General features: G+C 36.4%; 1 protein-coding gene across 3 annotated transcripts; it reads right to left on the bottom strand.

The window, feature by feature from the left end:
- Positions 1–225: 225 nt before the first annotated feature.
- LOC121390776 lies at positions 226–18917 on the bottom strand. 3 transcript variants are annotated; one of them, XM_041522696.1, is made up of 9 exons: positions 18858–18917; positions 11995–12042; positions 8706–9057; positions 7355–7462; positions 4952–4999; positions 3786–4139; positions 3402–3542; positions 1204–1285; positions 226–356 (listed from the first exon to the last, which is right to left on the bottom strand). In XM_041522696.1, exons 4-9 carry the CDS (start codon positions 7410–7412, stop codon positions 332–334), a joined length of 708 nt encoding a protein of 235 aa, XP_041378630.1. In that variant the 5' UTR covers positions 7413–7462; positions 8706–9057; positions 11995–12042; positions 18858–18917; the 3' UTR covers positions 226–331. The 3 variants fall into 3 exon arrangements, with proteins under 3 accessions (XP_041378630.1, XP_041378629.1, XP_041378628.1); XM_041522695.1 differs by lacking the exon at positions 18858–18917 and adding an exon at positions 15497–15551; XM_041522694.1 differs by lacking the exons at positions 8706–9057; positions 18858–18917 and adding an exon at positions 15497–15623.
- Between the last annotated feature and the right edge of the window lie 221 nt (positions 18918–19138).

Genomic DNA, 19138 nt, shown 5'->3' with positions numbered 1-19138 from the left:
GGCTTAACCACGAAACCACTGAGGTCGGTTCCGTTATGAATGACCGCTGGAGTAAAAAGTGTACGATTCAGTCTTGTTTGACACTATTATAATAATCTGTCGTCTGTGCGTCGTCAGGTATCCCTTGTGTTGGTTCACTGACGTGGAGGTACACGTAGTCTTCATCAACATTCGACGTGTTAACATACTGTACAGTGTTGTGTTGTAGATGTTCGTAAGTGTTGCCAACATTGTCGTCAGTATTATACGGGTTAACTTTGTTATTTGTGTTGACACCAGCGTCATTAGGGTTAACATCTCTAATTTCGTAATCTCCATCGTCATCTGTAGTTTAATTCTGTTTTGTAGCGTTTTTCCTGCAAAAAAATCAAAAAAAAAAAAAAAATCAAATTATACCATAATCATTACCATTATTATTACCATTATCATCCTCATTATTATCATCATCATTATTATCATCATCATCAATATCAACATCACGACCACCACCATCACAAGTTTCATTATGGAGGTGGGACGTAGCTCAGTGATATAGCGCTCGCCTGATACGCGGTCGTTTTGGGATCGATCCTCGTCGGTGTACCCATTGGGCTTTTTCTCGTTCTAGCCAGTGCACCATGACTGGTATATCAAAACCCGTGGTATGTGGTATCCTGTCTGTAGGATGGCGCATATAAAAGTTCCTTTTCTACTAATGGGGAAAACAGTAGCGGGTTTCCTCTCTAAGATTATATGCCGAAATTACCAAATGTTTGACATCCAATAGCTGATGATATCCAATAGTCGATGATTAATAAATCAATGTACTCTGGTGGTGTCGTTAAACAAAATAAACGTTTAACTTTTCCATCATCATCATTAAAGCTGACCGCAATATAAGGCAGCGGCGAAATATTTATCCTCCGATTTTGGCTGCTGAAGAGCGGTTTTTTTTATTACCGGTCGTACACCAACACAAGGTAACAGGTCGATCTCCTGGAACTAGCAAACAATTCCAAAATTTAATGTTAAAATCAACATTTAGCCTCCCATTGTTAATTTTGATTTTTAAGTAATCAAAATACTTAGAAAAAACCCAATATATGTTTAATAATCAATTCCCTCTTTTAAGCAAGAAGATAAAAATAAATTCTCCTGATATTTTGTTCAGGCGATCGATCAAACAGTAACATCCCTTGTTACATTTTACATAGTTTGGTTTACCTTTTGAGACATACGACGATAACGACAATGGCTGCTACAACAATGAGCACGACAGCGCCAACACCACCCGCCACAGCTGCAACTAAATACGAAACATACATGATAATATTTCTGAAGTTATAATGTGTGTGTGCATGTAGTCATATCAGTAACTATACTCGTACCAGTCTCCATTTTATGTGGGTGTTTCAACAATTCCAGCTTGGCTTGACGTAAAAAGAAAAAGGAGAACTGTTTTGAGAGTCCATTTTAAATTAATGAAATTTACATGACCATCATCTATGTTGTTTTATGTTCAAGAAAAAATGTTACCGTGAAAAGTTTAGATCAGTCTGATTTTTGGTCTAGAGATATAGGTTTACCCTGACTTTGACTAATTAGCTGCCTAATATCCATTTTATAACCGGAGGCAGCTTTCTTATACTTGCATATGTTGATCGTTCAACATAACTATTTGTTAAAACAATTACTATGCGTGTAAACAACTATGTGATTGAGACGTTTTCTTGTAACCTGGTGTTCAGTGTAAATATTTAATGTTTTATTATTCGTGGAAGCCATTTATATATTAAATAGAAGCCATCTTGAATAAAATCTGAAAATAGTCCAACACATTAATGTTAAATCTTCTCAGCTTTTTATATCATTTATACAAATGCCTTAACTCCATCCCTATGACAAGAAAAAGTATTATTCTAGGTTTATTGTTATATTAAAACGTAAATATTATGGTAATATTGGCGGACATCTTGAATTTTCTATGATGTAATTCCTAGTAGATAGTTTAAGTACGGGGCTTTCGCATGAACTTGATTTTGTTTCAGATATGTGGAGTATTTTCTTGAAAAATTATTAAAGAAGGCTAATTTAAACAAACTGAAAAAATAGGCACTATTATACTAGCAAATTAGATTCAAATTATAAATATTACCCAATATTAGTGGTCATCGTGAATTATAGCAAATGGTTAATATAGAATTATTAAGCACAAAAGATATGACAAGACACAAAAGTATCATTCTAGGTTTATTGTGAAGCAAGCTAAATTCAAAACATGAATTTTAGGGAATATTGGTGGCCATATTAACCTTTCTGTAATATAATTCCAAACCAATGAAGTAAATGGTTAGAATTGATTCTTTTAACCCCCACACCTATGACCAGACACCGAAATTATCATCCTGCGTTTAATACGGTGGAAATTATAATATGAACACCATCTTGAAGATCATCATCATTTTCTGAATACCTTCAATGGTGACCGTCGTTCAAGGGGCATATTCTCAACACGGACACCCCCCTGCCTGGTCTACCACAGTTAATCGGTAAAACATGCTACAAGCCTTGACTTTAAGGTTTTTTCAGTGGTAACCCACCGGGCTACCAGATTATAAAATTTAGTAGCCCTCAGTACAAATTGGTAGCCCCACAACTTTACCGCTCAGGTCGAGCCCTGTACTACATGTACAGCTGTTTGAAAGGTTCTCCCAGTTATCTGTTCTCCCAATAGTGCTATTAGTAGTTGACCCTGTTTTTAGGAGGGGGCCCTACTTTGACCCCCATATTTGCCACACACACCACCAGATGCCTGTTTACCAAAACATTTTTGTTAACATATATGATGAGGAATACAAAAAAGCAGGTCTATGTAATATCCTTTCCGGGTGGCACTTGGCTCATTCTGAAGCCGGTCTAATAGATGTTTTAAAACATTAAAGATAGAGTTTAGTTGGGTTAACTAATCAAGAACATATAAACTGAAACTCCATGAGTAGACGACATTCTTCACTACACAAAACAACACATAAAAACAGGACATTTTAGTTATTTCCGAAACGGTTATCGTGTTTTATGTCAAGTGAAATTGAAATTAATTACACTTAAATTGAAGGCTGGTACAGTCATTAATGGCCTAACAGTTTGATCTTTTACAATCTCAAAAAAAAAACAAAAAAACAACAACAAACAAACATTTTTGCTTTGTTATGGTCAAATACATTTATTTTATTTTTGTTGTTGATGTTGATTGATTTAAGAAATGGTGTTGTCTTAGTTTGTTTGCATGTTTGATTTTGCTTTGTTTATTATATACGTTTGTGAATATTTTATCCACGTTTTGTCGTTACAATAACATTTATCATTTTCGTTCTTTCTTTATGGTTTATTTGGTTTGTCTCAAGAATATTTAAAAGCAGTACCCTGGAAATCTTCTTGACCTAATTGTGAATTTGTCTGCGTCGAGGGAATTGTCCTACCCGTTATCGTCGATTCTGTTGGTTGTGTCGGCATCGGGACTGTGGTTTTGTCTCCTGACGAATAGCACCGAAGGCTTAAACTACCTATATATAAAATCAAAACCATCTGTTCAGTATTTTAAAATTAAAACTAGTTTGGAAAAAAGTCAAATCCATTGTTACGAATCTTGAACATCGCAGCTACAAATACATTATCATTATCAAAAGGGGAAAATTAAATGTCACGCTCTAAGAATTGATTTTCTAGACTCGTGGCAGAAACTATTTTATTATCATAAACTAATATTCTTTTTTTTCAGTCAAATAATGTATATCGAATGTCTGTACCTGAACCTAATGTAATGTAGAAGTTGATGCAGTAAGTGATATCCACGCTGTGTGTAGCACTAGTTTGCAAAGTAATTGAGGCCCCTTTCTCATCAATAATTTGTTGATACGTTGTTACATTTCCACCATGTCTGCAATAATAATTCAATGTCCTTTGTTGCCGGATTAGCTGTATACTTAACTGTGATTCACACATTTTTTCATCAGGAATTGTAGTCTGACTAATTACAATCAGAAGTGTTGTTGTTGCCTGAAGTGAGCAATTACAAGTGATGTCTGTGTTGCCAGGTACGAATCCGTCAAGAAACATTCCTTGTACACCGCTGATTAATTCATCTGTACACATGTGTACCACTAAAAATAATAATAATAATAATAATAATAATAATAATAATAATAATAATAATAATAGTAGTAGTATAATAATAGTAATTAATAGGACTTACTTTTACATGTACCCCATACATGTTTCAAGTTTAAGGCTGGTTGACATAGTGGTATTGGTTGAAACATAATTACATATATTTATCACCCAGATTTATTCATTTATTGCCCAAATTTATTCATTTATTATTATCATTATTTTGGTTTTTAACTGAAAGCAAAATTTATCACCAAGTGTAGTATTGGTCTTACTGATCGTGCTACTTAATATTAGGTACATTTGGATCTTTGACACAACGGTATAAATGGTGTCCTTTCCTAAATAAATATAGTGAAACAAATCAGGTAAATTTGCTTTCCATGTAAAAATTATAATGGCTACTTTTTGGAAAGTAGCTAAAATTTTAACGAGTAAATACTTCAAAATAGTATACAAATGCGAATTCATCCAAAGTCATATATAAATACTAGTAAATAATAATAACAATAATACAAATACAAATAATAATAACATAATTTTATAACACAGACATGGATATTTTGTTCATTGTCCATAATCTATAGAAGAAATAATCCTTTTCTTTCCCATCAACACATTTTGATGATATTTTTAACTAACGTGTAGAACTATTAGTACAGGGCACAAACTTTAAAAAAAATATTATCTAACACAAGACATTGAATTCTCTTTATTGCCTCAATCGTTGGGCTATACGGTGCACTATTCATAACTTAGTGCATTAAATCCAAAGATTTCTGTTTATAAAATTGGATTGACATACCTGGAAAGTTAGTTTGTTGTGTTACGTCTACTGGGCAGGCCTTATTAGCTAAAATGACAAAAACAAAACGTAATATAATAACAATACATGATGTGTGGTTATCTCAACATGAAGTACAAATTGGACGGATTATCGTTTAAACATTTATTGTACAGGTACACCTTTATAAAATAACACTTATAGGGTAAAAGCTGTACAAGTAAGAAATATAAAAATAAAACGTGCTTGACTTTTGGTAGTACTTTGTTTGTGTTTATAATTTCCTATTTCCTAATGTTATGCGTGGTTTTCATAATGTACACCAAGGACAAAGTGATTTAAGTCTCACACTTCTACCAAATCAATTTATTTATCCGACCATCAATCGTCTTTCAGAGACCAGGTCCAAATAAGAGACAATGGGTATTATGATCATTTGTGTATCGAGAGATATCGTGAAACGGGTATTCTGTATCATTATACTCATCATACTTCCAACCATACTTCCTATTGACCTGATAACAACTACCTGATAATTCGAAGTGTTATCATGTCAGAAAAGTTGTGCACATGACGAATGTTTGCTCAATTTTCAGGTAGATAATTTTCTCATTTTTCAAACATCCATCTACAGCAATAATTGTTGAATTGCATAAATAAATATAACATTTACGCTTCCTATAACATCAAACTACCTCTTATTTTTCAATTCTCCATTATTTGCTCCCATTCGGAACTAGCCAGCGTTTTTAATTAAACATTTTGAAAAAAAACCCGCAAGTAGTTTCCTGCAAAGAATGTTTACACTGGGTACAGCGTCTGACGCCACAGTCACTAGCAGCCAATGATGTAGATCTTCTTCAGGTCACACATAAACTTGAGTTTGTTTTCACAAAAATGGTACATAAATTGTAATGTGACACAACATACTTTGAAATATAATCAAAGTATTGTATTTAAAATTTGGAAACATAACTTTTAGGCTGGCTATGTCATTTCCAAGATACTTTTGAACACCTGCTATTGTCTGGCTTCCGAAGTAGTTTCTACACGATAAAACTAATAGTTTCTGTACCGTTTTTGACAGAAACATATTACAAAAATATAACTTGAAAGGGTTGCATGATAAAACAAAAAAAACCCATATCAGGTTACTACGTTTTGATATCGTGGTTATTTGGCTCGGTTCGATAACGGTGTAACAGGCTCGCTCTAGCTCCCCTGTTACACCGTTATCTAAACCTGTCCAAATAACCACGATATCAAAACGTAGTAACCTGATATTCTATATATATATATATATATATATATATATATATATATATATATATATATCATAATTTTTATATTTACAACAGTGACTTCAATAATGAGAGAGAGAGAGAGAGAGAGAGAGAGAGAGAGAGAGAGAGAGTGTGTGTGTGTGTGTGTGTGTGTGTGTGTGTGTGCATGCGTGCGTGCGTGCGTGTGTGTGTGTGTGTGTGTGTGGAAATATCTATACCAAGGTCTTTTATATTCTAATCGACACTGGTTGGGACGGGAAAACCAAATAAAGAAAATACAATTTAATTTAAAGTTTATTAAATAATCATCGAGATATATGGATCATCTCAGTGTAATGAAGGTAATTTAGTGCATCCACTTTTCACAGCTATGGACAGAGTGGTCAACATAACTTGTCCAAGACAAGAGATCAGTGTTTGCCGATTGATAACGGACATTTACGGAACGGACCGAGCATATCGGTGCAGGTAGAGTCTTAAATATAAAATACTACACCAGGTTTTGTTAGATAACTTCTTCTTTTTTTACGAAACGGTCTATCTTTCCGGTATCTAATATAACGAAAGCAAAGTCAGATACAAATAAACTTTTTCAAGTATTTACCGTCTGAACCCCTTAGTTATACATAACCTAAAACAATTTTTGTCAGGACATGCAATATGAACTGAAGCTGAACCGAGTATTTCTCACTGAGGTAAACATTTAAGCGACACTTATAACCTAGCTCCTAGTTCGGGTATTCTTATATAATCCAGTGTCCATAAAAAGAAAATGAAATTTAATATGTATCTTTTGTCTGCGGTCTTTTTATTCTGTTAACTAGTTCACAGCTCAGCTCGTATAACTTCGCGTTGCATGAGAACATGTTTGAGGTTAGTGAATACTGACGGAGATCCGGTATCACATACTGTTATGGGCGGTATTGGGGAGTGGGGTGGTGGGGCAGCAGTTATTTTTCTTTTAGGTTTTGTTTTATTTTGTTTGTTTGTTGGATTTTTTAAAATATGTTTCGTTTTGTACATAATTGTAATGTTTTCTAGGTTTTATCGTTTCCATAGCTCGAACGGTTGTTTGTTTTTTCCTATTTTTTTCATTTGTTGCGAGAATATTGAAAATCAGTACCTGGGAACGGTTCTTTACCTGATGGTGTATCTGTCTTCGTCACTGGGATTATCTTGGTCGTGGATTGTGTCGTCATTAGGTCTGTGGTTTTGTCTTCTGACGAATAACACTGAAGACTCAAATTACCTATGGAGAAGAATCAGAAGAACATCTATTCATTAGGCCTATAAACGTCAAATCTATTTTCATTAATGTTGAACTTAGTAGCTGCAAATGAATTATCATTAACAAATGTAACACGTAGTCAACATGGCCAAACAAAATATTACATTTTCCTGCGTCTGTGTATATAATCGGAAATGTATTTTGGAAGCTTATTACAATAAACTATATGTTTAACCTTTAAAACTAATCAATTAATACTGATGATCATATTCTCCCCTATGCTCATGTCCTTAAGTAACGGGTTTTTTTTTAACTTAATATGTAAATATGTTTGTCATTGAATCACTATCTACAATAGCAAGATACGAAAACTAGACACATTTCTAAATTTTAGGCCACTAACCAAAACTATAGCTCACGTGACATAAGCTTGACTCGACTCTTCAGATTGGATTTGAAATAACACATTCTTTAAATCGTTCGTTTCAGTACAGCATTATTATATACAAATATAGGTTACCCAAGGTACAGCCGTCTGTCTTTATACAGCGAGATCGATCCAGCAAGTGCTCCACAACTAGCGCAACAAAGGCTGTGGTATGTAGTATCTTGTCTGTATGATGGAGCATATAAAAGATCCCTTGCTGCTAATCGAAAAGAGTAGCCCATGAAGCGGCAACAGCGGATTTCCTCTCTCAATATATGTGTGGTCTTTAACCATACGTTCGACGCCATAAGAACCGTAAATAAAATGTGTTCAGTGCGTCGTTAAATAAAAATATTTCCTTCGTTCCTAAAACAGCGAGAGTAATATTAATATTGTATGATTCTGACCGCGTTTTCTTAGATTGTTTGTTGACGATTTCGTAACTACCTAATACACGTGTAACTAGATTCTTCGATTATGTACATATATTCTTATAATATTTAAGCACGGCAAAACTGGGCCGAGTATAGGACTTTGACAGTGAATTGCTTTGGGGCAGTATTTGTCATTTTTGTGGAGAAATGAATTTATTTTGAGTGTATATATCTTTGGTAGAGGTAGCCACGTGGCGGTACCAGGTATTATAATTCATATTCGAGCCTATGATCCGAAATTACTATAATGATTTAGACATTCAACCAACAGAAAGGTGCCAGAAAGCGAGCTTTAGCATACTGATTGTCTTGTGTCTCGTGTCAAAATAAAACATGTAAGAAAGGACTCGTTCTAGAAGAGATTTTGTCATTAAACTAATATTCTTATATTAAATGTTTGTACCTGAGACAGCTGTAATGTAGAAGTTGATACAGTAAATGATATCCACGCTGTATGTCGCACTAGATTTTCAAAGTAATTGAGTACCCTTTCTCATCAATAATTCTCATAAACGTTGGTACATTTCCACCATGTCTGCAATTATACACCAATGTCCTCTGTTCCCAGTTTAGCTGTATAGTTAATTCTGATCCACACATTTGTTCTGGAAGTGAAACCTGACTAATTCCAATCTGAAGTGTTGTTGTTGCCTGAAGTGAACAGTTACAAGTGATGTCTGTGTTGCCAGGTACGAATCCGTCAAGAAACACACCTTGTACACCGCTGATTGATTCATCTGTACACATGTGTACCACTAAAATAATAATAATAATAATAATAATAATAATTATTATTATTATTATTATTATACCACTACTTGCTACTACTACTACTACTACTACTACTACTACTACTACTACTACAAATACTACTACTACTACTACTACTGCTACTACTACTACCACGACTACTACTAACATGACTACTACTACTACTACGAAAAATAACAGTTGTAATAGTAACAGTAATATAAATATTAAGTTTCGTCATTAGTAGTAGTAGTAGCTGTAGCAGCAGCGGAGGAGGGTGTCGTAATGATGGTGGTAATCGTGGTGTTGGATATGGTGTTTGTAGTAGTAGTAGTAGTAGTAGTAGTAGGTGGTGGTGGTGTTGTGGTTGTTGTTATTTTTGCCGCAGTCATAGAAATAAGCACCATTTTTCACTAGTTCACTGGACAAGTATATCTAGAAATCTACTTGAAAATGCATTGGACATTTTTACTTGTCCAGTGGACAACCATTGAGGTACATGTTGCTTGTCCGAACAGATCTGCACGTGTTAGGACAGACGGACAAGTACTTATTTCGAACATTGTGGTGGTGGTGTTGTTTTTGTAGCAGCTAATTAAAACTGTAGACTGGATATCAAACTGGCTGAAGAGTTTCAAATCAGCGGTTCATGTTCTAGCTAAACTGAAACTCCACTCATTTAAAGTTGTGTCATTAATTCATACAGACCAGTAAGGGGTTAAACACGCATAAACTACTAGTATCTCTTTCTGTTTGCCAGTTTATAGGACCATACACCAGATTCTGGGATTTTGTTTACAGCCGTTTGCCCACACTAATGAACATTCGTACATATTTCAGTGGTGCTGCATGATAACATCCATCGTTTTGTATGTTAGACATTAAAAAATAACGACAAAAATATCTGAAGTAGTGACTCTTTTTGTCATAACAATGAGAGTTTGCTGAGGATGTTCGGGAATGGCTCAGTGACTGTTTAGATCTGGTTGAGGCAGAAGCCAGATACCATAATAGTGAACGTTGTTATGGAGCGTAATTAAAACACATGGACCTCTGGCTTGGAACATGCACCGCTGGTTCCAAACCCCATGCCACTGGTTTGAGAATGATGCTGATTCTGAATTATACTCTTTGGGTGATCTCCATGTTGCACCTTGCAAATAGACAGGAAGTGCAATGTGAAAAATATTCCGAAAGAAACTCTTTGAACATTATGTCTATTAGAACTTTGTCACCTTTCGATGAGGCAGTAAAATGAATGTGGTTTGTTTCGAAAACAATCGTGTATAGTGATGACTGGTACAACTGTCGGAAAGACGTCATCAAAACCGAATCAAAAAGGGAGATGATCGTTGCTGCATAAAAATGTGTTCGTGAAAAAATACTAGCAAAAAGTTAAAATAAAGATGTGTATCCAGAATCAATGAGATTAAACAATCAGAAGGATGTTTTACTCCATGTTAATGTGTGCGTCTGGATACCCAGATTAAGGAAGATCTAGACTGTAATTCAATCGTGAAGCAGTGGCACACGCTGCATGACCATATTCAATAATTTCACCACTGCTGTTTGGTATTGGAATAGAATTACACCATATCTTTGAATCAAGGTGGCTTATTGAACTTCCCTCCATTGCCTACAAGTATAACGTTTTCAATCAGTCCATCCATCGGCGAATGGCAGGGTACGATTTTCAGTCTTACGTACGATAAGGGCGTACCCACTTTACCATACATACCATCCTTGCCTTGTGAAAATTAAAGTTCAACCCATTTCTCAATCCTACTTGTGCCTTATTGTTGAAACCTGTACACAAATGTGCAGTCACAATTACTGGCAAGATAAAAAAGTGTTTGTTTTTTCCTTCTTTTTCTTATTTCGTTTAACGCAGCAAAAACTGTCACATTTATCAACAATTAGTACTATTACTTGTGGTATTTAAAGTTACGTTAACTTAAAACTTTGGCCCAGCCAGATGACATGAAAATAGTGTGAAGAATGAGAGTCATATGTGATATTAAATACCTCAACAAACACGTTGTCTGAGCGAGACTTACGATTAGGAGTTGGAAAACGCCATATGCTAGATGATATTGGAAATAATATAGTTCCATTGAAGTGCTCTTTCTATTTTGTGTCATATTTAATTTTTACCATAGGTTTGGCCAGAACTTCAAATGAAACACATCATTACAGACAGTGTAAACATATTTAATCAATATATTAATATAAAGATCTGAATCTTTAAGCATCATTCACATGAAATATATAACTTTATAGTGTCAGTGCGAAGTACCATATTGGTGATAATATGCAAATTGTTTGGACCAAACTAACTGTCAATGTATTTGATACTACTTCGTCAGCCTTCTGGAAATTCGGAATGTTCGTAGATTACACCAACGACAGTTAAACACATCAACTTGCACCACGCTTTGGTGTCGGTCCCTTTGATTTTGCCCATAGTTAAACCACGGGCGTGTCCAACCAAAATTGTAGTGATTGAGGGAGTTAGCAGCATTAAAATGGACGCTTATAGCAAGGGCTGTGGAGCAGGGGAACGCAGACGTCATGGAACACAACACACTTTTCCCTGTTACTCTGTTCAGAAGACTTGAAATGCCGTATTTTAACATCTGACATTCAAAATGTTCTCGGGGAAGCATGTCCCTCCCTCCCCAGCCCCGAAGGTTCGGGCCCACAAATACGTGTATTTTCATTCACAGTCATTCACCCCATCCCCATCGGAAACTGCGGTATCAAATCCTTTTCATCCAAATTGCAGAAATATTTGTACAGCACATTGTGTATTTTTCAATATTCTGCAACACTGAACATTTCTCCTCAACAGCGTCAATCGTTTATCATTCGCTTATCAATCACTTATCATAATGTTTTGTGTAAAAACTTACGTGTTCTCTTTGATAAATTGTATAACGTACCTGGGAAATTAGTTTGTTGTGTTGATTTAATTGGGCAGGCCTTGTTAGCTGAAATAACACAAACATAATACAAATGTATAATATAATGTGTTTGGTTACCTTAAACGTAGAAATTGGCCGGCTTTTTGCTACATGTATATCATTTTTTGTACATGTACACATTTTAAATTACGTTTATAAGATAAACGTGTAAACTGTAAAAGTATGGATATGAAAGCTAAAGTGTAGTTTGTTTTTTGGTGATATTACAACATGGGTGATGTGATACGTATCGATGGACAAAACCACAGCAGTTTATTTATCAGACCATCAGTCGCCTTTTTAGAGACCGAATAATTGGGGGGTGGGGAATTATGAGAATTCGTGAGAGAGACAGAGACGGAGAGACAGACATGGGCAGGATCTGACACCCCCCAAAAAAAAGAGAATGGAAATTGCTACACCACGGCTTTTAATGTATCAGTTGTAGCAGGTCCGTATAGGAAAATACATCAAGTACTACTATTACCACCACCACCACCACCACCACCACCACCACTACTACTACTACTACTACTACTACACATACGGGATAGCACATACCACGGCATTTGATATACCAGTCGTATTGCACTGGCTGGAACGAGAAATAACCCAGTGGGCCCACCGACGGGGATCGATCCCAAACCGACCACGCATCAAGCGAACGCTTTACCACTGGGCTACGTCCCGCCCTCTTAAAACTATAGCGTCGCCATTATTATTATTATTATTATTATTATAAACCAAATTTAAACATATTGGTGATCTCCGAGTTATGGAGTTAATGTTTTTCGTCTTCATTTCACAACTATGAAAGAGAACGAGTCGAAGCCAAGTATATTATAATACATATTATTTACAATTAGAATCATAATATATATATATTTGTATACTGGCGCATCGCTACAAATACGTCTGACGATTTTACTGTTGAATACAGTATCATGGAAAGTAGGATAACATTGACACTATGAAGGCATGCGTTACTATTTCATGGTAGATAGGTTTACCATATCACGTTAAAACTTAACAATTGTTAGTATAAAGGAAGGATGAACATTCGTGGGGTTTGGGTGAGTGTATGCAGGTATCTGTTTGTGTATGTGTATAATAGTATATGTATTTGTGTTCATGTGTGTCTGTGTGTGTTGTAAATACCATGCGGGCATTTGGATCCAACACCCTCTATTAAACAGGTTCGACAGGGGCAATAGCTCCTTAGCAACCGTGACATCTGCATAATCTGAACATATTTCTTGACAATACTGAATAGGACAGACACTGTTACAAAAGCTGAATTGACTATCCTCGCCGAACCAAACACAACTACACACTAACCCCCATTGCACGTATCCTTATATAATCTGGTGTTGAAAATGAATTTCACAGAGCTGGCAACCTGTGGCAATTCTTAGGCGTGAAAAAGTTAGAAGCCAGGGTCCAGGGACTGCAGGCTCTTGATCTTGTCCAGGGCGAAGTTTTTTGTAGTTATTTGTTTAAAAAAACAATTTTTAAAAATCGAGCAAGTGCAAGTTTTACTAATTAATAGGGTTAATGTTAAGCTATACAAGTCGCGAGTGATTGTTGGTATTGAACCGAGGTTCAATATGCTGTATTATTATTAATAGGTAACGAATTCAGAGACCTGCATAATCAGCATATGATTCCATTCAGCTCTAAAATATAAACCACGATTATAATATATTTTTATTTTTAGAAAAAGTGTGAGATTATAGTAACGTTGCATGAGAGCGTGATGCTTGTTACAAATGCGTGAGATTCACGCCAAATACGTGAGAGTTGACAGGTATACATTCAATAGCTATCTATGCCTGTATTCTGTACACTAGTGCAGAGCTAAAGTAACTTCTCTTTACAGGATCTCGTGTTTGAAGTTGGTGTATCGTAACGTAGATCCTGTATCGGGTACTGATGTGGATGAATTGGGGTAGGGGTGGGAGAGACCGATCTGACGGCTATCTATGGGCGGAGGGAGGGGGGGGGGGGGTTAACGAGATGCACCTTAAAGCAATTACCTGTAATCACAACTTTCGCCACCGAATGGGACCCCACCATAATTTCGGAAATTCAGAATCCTCTACCGGTTCGTGTTACACAGTTTATATTGATACTTGTTTTTCGCTATATCTATCCAGGGGCGGAACGTAGCCCAGTGGTACAGCGCTCGTTCGCTGTGCGGTCGGTTTGAGATCGATCCACGTCGGTGGGCCCATTGGGCTATTTCTCGTTCCAGCCAGTGCACCACGATTGGTATACAAAAGCCCGTGGTATGTACTACCCTGTCTGTGGGATGGTGCATATAAAAGATCCCTTGCTGCTAATCGAAAGGAGTAGCCCATGAAGTGGCGACAGCGGGTTACCTCTCTCATTATCTGTGTGGTCCTTAACCATATGTTTGACGCCATATAACCGTAAATAAAATGTGTTGAGTGCGTCGTTAAATAAAACATTTCTTTCTTTCTATATCTATCCATGTTTTTCACTATTTATAAATTTTAGAATTCAAAATCCATTTAAGAAATAGCATATAAACTTAACTGGCTTTTTTAAAATATACATGTAGAACTATCAATGGATCAGATCAATAGTTTGGGAAAATAAATATATCTGTGTACACATGTTCATGCATTTGTGAAATGACAATATATAATCCAAAAGTATCTGTTATGTCTTTCAATGAATGAAATTAGTATGGTTGTAAAATAAAGTGAACACTTTCATATTGGTAGCATAATTTTACTACTTATGCATATTTGAGGAAATGTAATCATTACTAGACATGATTACTGGACAATGTATTCGCAATCGTAATCGATTACTTTCAATTGTGTTGTAATCGCAATCATAATCAGGACATACTAAAGTGATCGTAATCGATTACTTTCAATTGTGTTGTAATCGCAATCATAATCAGGACATACTAAAGTCATCGTAATCGATTACTTTTATCATGTAATCTCCCCATTTCTGACACAAACACAGACACACACAAACACAGACACACAGACACAAATATATACATGTATATATATATATATATTATTTGTCTCATTTCTATTGTACGGCACCAAGCCTCATATAATTATTTATTCAGGACACTGTTTAAGTGGCACAAATTTCCTATTAGCATGCATTTTGCACCGACAGAATGATGCATACTGGCTAAAATTCACTAAATCCTCGCACTTTGCGATCTCGCAGGGAAATGCAAAAAAGTCATTTTGCTCAAGAGAATAAAAAATCCATGTGAATTAGACCGCTGGACTTGTTTTTTTATATAGAAAGCCGTTGTTCAATTATCTCTGTCTGTCTGTGTGTGTGTGTCTCTCTCTCTCTCTCTCTCTCTCTCTCTCTCTCTCTCTCTCTCTCTCTCTCTCTCTCTTCTCTCTGTTTCTCTTTCTCTCTCTCTGATCTCTCACGTTTGATATAAATATATAAATAAATAGATAAGTATACAGACCTTGAGAGGAATGTGTTATTAGAACAACGTTAATCATAATCATCTGCCATGTCCTATTAGGCTTCATGATTAACCGATGACACACAGTTCTAATGTTTAATCGGTAAGAATTCTATTACTGTCGTTTATGTTTAGAGTTATATCACCTGTCTGTAAACATCTCGTATTTGCTTTTCTCTGTAATTATATACCTATTTCTAGGCCATGAAACTGAATGTAGTCTCTGTTTAACGTGTCTTCAGTTAATACAACCTGAACTAGGAAGTACATATCTAACGTGTACGTACATCTGTACACAGTAATGTAACTCTGCCACACAAATTATCGCCGGGTGTATTCGTCGGAGAAGAAAAGAAACCGGTTAGCGGGTTTTGTATGGTTTTAAATTGATCAAATACAGGGTCGTGTCTGAAATTATGCTACACATAGAGGGGTTTTGGGGTCATAATACTAGTGCTTGTTGACGCGATACACAACTGTGTTCTTTATTAGCCACGGTATAAATTGTAATTTCAGTTTTATATTAAGGCAAAGCGGAGTAAAATATACAGCTGGAAAAAAACGAAAAGCGCTTCATGCTGTTTCAGTCATGAGGTTTGAATGTCTGTGAACTCTTCCCAAATATGTGGCATAGAAACCAGAACATGAGGTTGGGTTTTGGGGTTTTTTTGTTTTTTTTAATTTAGTAATTCTTTATCAATAAATAAGGACAGCAATCTCAACATTTTTAGGAGTGCTATTCGTTAAATTGATGAACATTTCATTACGTGTGTTACACAACTGTAAGTGACCCTAAGCAGGCCTTTTCCCCAGGATATTTTAAAAGGGCTTACATTTTCAGCACCTGTTTACACAAATCAAGCCAAAATAAGTGGGTTGAAAAGTTTTAAATTAGTGTTTGCCTTCAAACCAGCAAATCATGTTTTATTTTTTATTTTTTATTATTATTATTTTATTATATTATTTATTTATTTATTAACAAATAAGACATTAAAGTGCTTACTTGCACACCTAAGGAGTAGCGGTCCGCTACGCTATATGGCTCGGGGGGGGGGGGGGGGGGGGAACCCCTGCTTAAGGGTGGAACTGCAGGTTACCCTAGACGGTTGTGGATGGTAAATTGTGTCTACTGTCGACCTCTAACGAGATTTACAGAGTACGCTTTACTTTTTTTCTAGGTGTATATTTAAAAATGATATCATCGAAAACAATACACTAGTTCTTTGATGATGATGATAACTAGTTTAACGTGCCCATATACCACTAGGGTTTCGAACTCGCCCATCCCGAGTCCGACCTCCGATAAGATCGGTGGCCTGACTCGGGATGGAGGGGGGGGGGGGGTTCAAAATGGGCAGAATTTTGAAAATAGCAATTAGTAAAAAAGTTAATAGAATAAATAAAAAAAATAAAAAGATTACAAGCCAAAAATAAAAAGAATTGACTGCTCGGCCGAATATTTATATAATTTAGAGCATTTTAGAAGGACAGTCCAAAATTAAATAAGAGAAAGAAGAGAGGATCGGACTATTTAATAATATTTAAAAAAAAAAAGAAAGAAGTAATTTCGACATAAAATTTTGAACGCAGATCTAAAAGTTTAAAGTCCGATCCATATGTCCACGCGAGTGGCCTCGTTAAGGCCGTTTGGGTGCACAGCTTAAAGGGACGAGATGGTTTGCATCCCGTCAAGAAAACCCCTGGATTGACTGTCGATGGACGTTGAAGGTGTAGTGCTGTGCTGAAATACAGATCTTGAGAAGCCGGATCCGTCTGAACGAGAGAGAGTATCAGACTAGGGTATAGTCCAGTCGTCATGGTTTGGTACAGTGGTGCGGACGGGCCCGACTCCGGAGGATACGAGATGGTATCACTATAAAGCAAGGTAAAGTCTAGAAAAAGAGACATGTAGAGACTAAACGCGAACAACCGTGGCGTTCTGCAGAATGGCCGTCATACGAGTCACGAAAAAAACCAAGTCGACAGTCAGACGGAGAAATGACGTGGAGGCAAGGAATCTCGCTAAAAAAGAATCCAACCTGGTGGTGCAGGCTGTCGAAACGAGAAGCGTTCCAGCGTTCAATCAGTTCCAATGGCCGCATACATCCCAGTAGAAAACTTCATTTCGCTGACAAAAACAATGAAACGAAGGACCCCCAAGTCGAGCACACGAAAGCACGTGCAGTGTGCACACGCGAAACAACACGTCTTACCGCGTGGAGCTCCAGACTGGGAATGCTAGTTCTTTTAACTGGTGTTGAAGAGCGGACTTTGCCTAATAGTTAGACGGCTCAATCTGTGAGGGGATCGATCAATGTTTGTATACTCATCGGTTTAAAAAAAGGAATGAACATTGTATTTTGACGGTGCAGTTAAAATTACGGCTACGTCATCTTATGCTTATATTGAGACTGGCGTAAATATGATTTTATATTGGGGGTGAGACACCCATAAATATATAATATGGAGGGGAAAATATGTGACTGACAAACTAAAATTAAAAAAATAATAAAACAAACTCGTCGCTCCTCTTTTTCTTTTTCTCTCGCCCCCCCCCCCTCTCTCCCTCTCTCTCTCTCTCTCTCTCTCTCTCTCTCTCTCTCTCTCTCTGTGCTATGTCTGCTTATAAAGTTTGTGTTGAGTAACAACACCACTAGAGCACATCGACGTATTAATCATCGGCTGTTAGATGTCAAACATTTTATGATTTTGACATATAGTCTTAGAAAGGAAACCCGCTACATTTTTCCATTAGTAGCAATTGTTATTTATATAAGCACAAGCTCACAGACAAGATAGTGCATACTACAGTCTTTGATATGGTGCACTGGCTGGACAGAAAAATAGACCAATGGGCCCACCGACGGGGATCGACCCTAGGTCGACTGTGCGTCAGGCGAGCGCTTTAACACTAGGCTACATCCCGTCCCTAGTTCTTCTTATCTGTATTTGTTTGTTTCTCTCTGCCTCTCTTCTTTCTTTGAAATTCTGTGTGTTTATGCTTTTCATTACTAAATGTCTTTTGTTTATTTAAAGGGTAGGCGAGATTCCTGCGCTAAACTAGCAGCTAATCTGAAATACAAAGCCACCAACACATTCAAACTCGCATCTCAGCACAACGGAGAGCACATAGGGTATGTTAGGTGCACGTCTATAGGACTGCCACTGCTTAGGAATTTGTAGGAGAATACAGCCTAGGAGCACTGCCATTGCCAAGGCTGGTTGACAAATACGAACTTCAGCTACATGTCAGAGCTCAGTGGATACAGAGACTGATGTTATGACATGCACGCATGAAGCACTATCAAATATGGTCACATTATCATGTTCTTGTGAATTAAAAAATGGAGAGGAAACCCACCTTCGATACATGTTATGCTCTCTCTCTCTCTCTCTCTCTCTCTCTCTCTCTCTCTCTCTCTCTCTCTCTCTCTCTCTCTCTCTCTCTCTTTGATATGCACTTCACCCAGATTCGAACACTTTCTCGGTGACACTTAAAGATGATTTTCTAAAAAGAAATTGTACGTTTTTTCCACATTTTATTTCCATTTTAAGCAGTGAAAGCATTTACAAATATTTATATATGTTACAATTGCAGTACAAAGCAAATAATTCAGCTAAACCAATAACTCACGCAAACAC

Source organism: Gigantopelta aegis, chromosome 15, assembly GCF_016097555.1.
Source record: "Gigantopelta aegis isolate Gae_Host chromosome 15, Gae_host_genome, whole genome shotgun sequence".
Lineage (NCBI taxonomy): Eukaryota > Metazoa > Mollusca > Gastropoda > Neomphalida > Peltospiridae > Gigantopelta > Gigantopelta aegis.
This window is presented reverse-complemented; position numbering and strand designations above follow the sequence as displayed.

Bases quoted from the DNA above. Each gene is read 5' to 3' on its own strand.
- LOC121390776 (XM_041522694.1), bottom strand. From the start codon at position 15,563: ATGAAGCCTAATAGGACATGGCAGATGATTATGATTAACGTTGTTCTA. The intron at 4,140-4,951 runs GTATGTCAATCC...TATTATTTTTAG, and splicing joins ACAACAAACTAACTTTCCAG to TGGTACACATGTGTACAGAT. The intron at 3,543-3,785 runs GTACAGACATTC...TTTTATATATAG, and splicing joins CTACATTACATTAGGTTCAG to GTAGTTTAAGCCTTCGGTGC.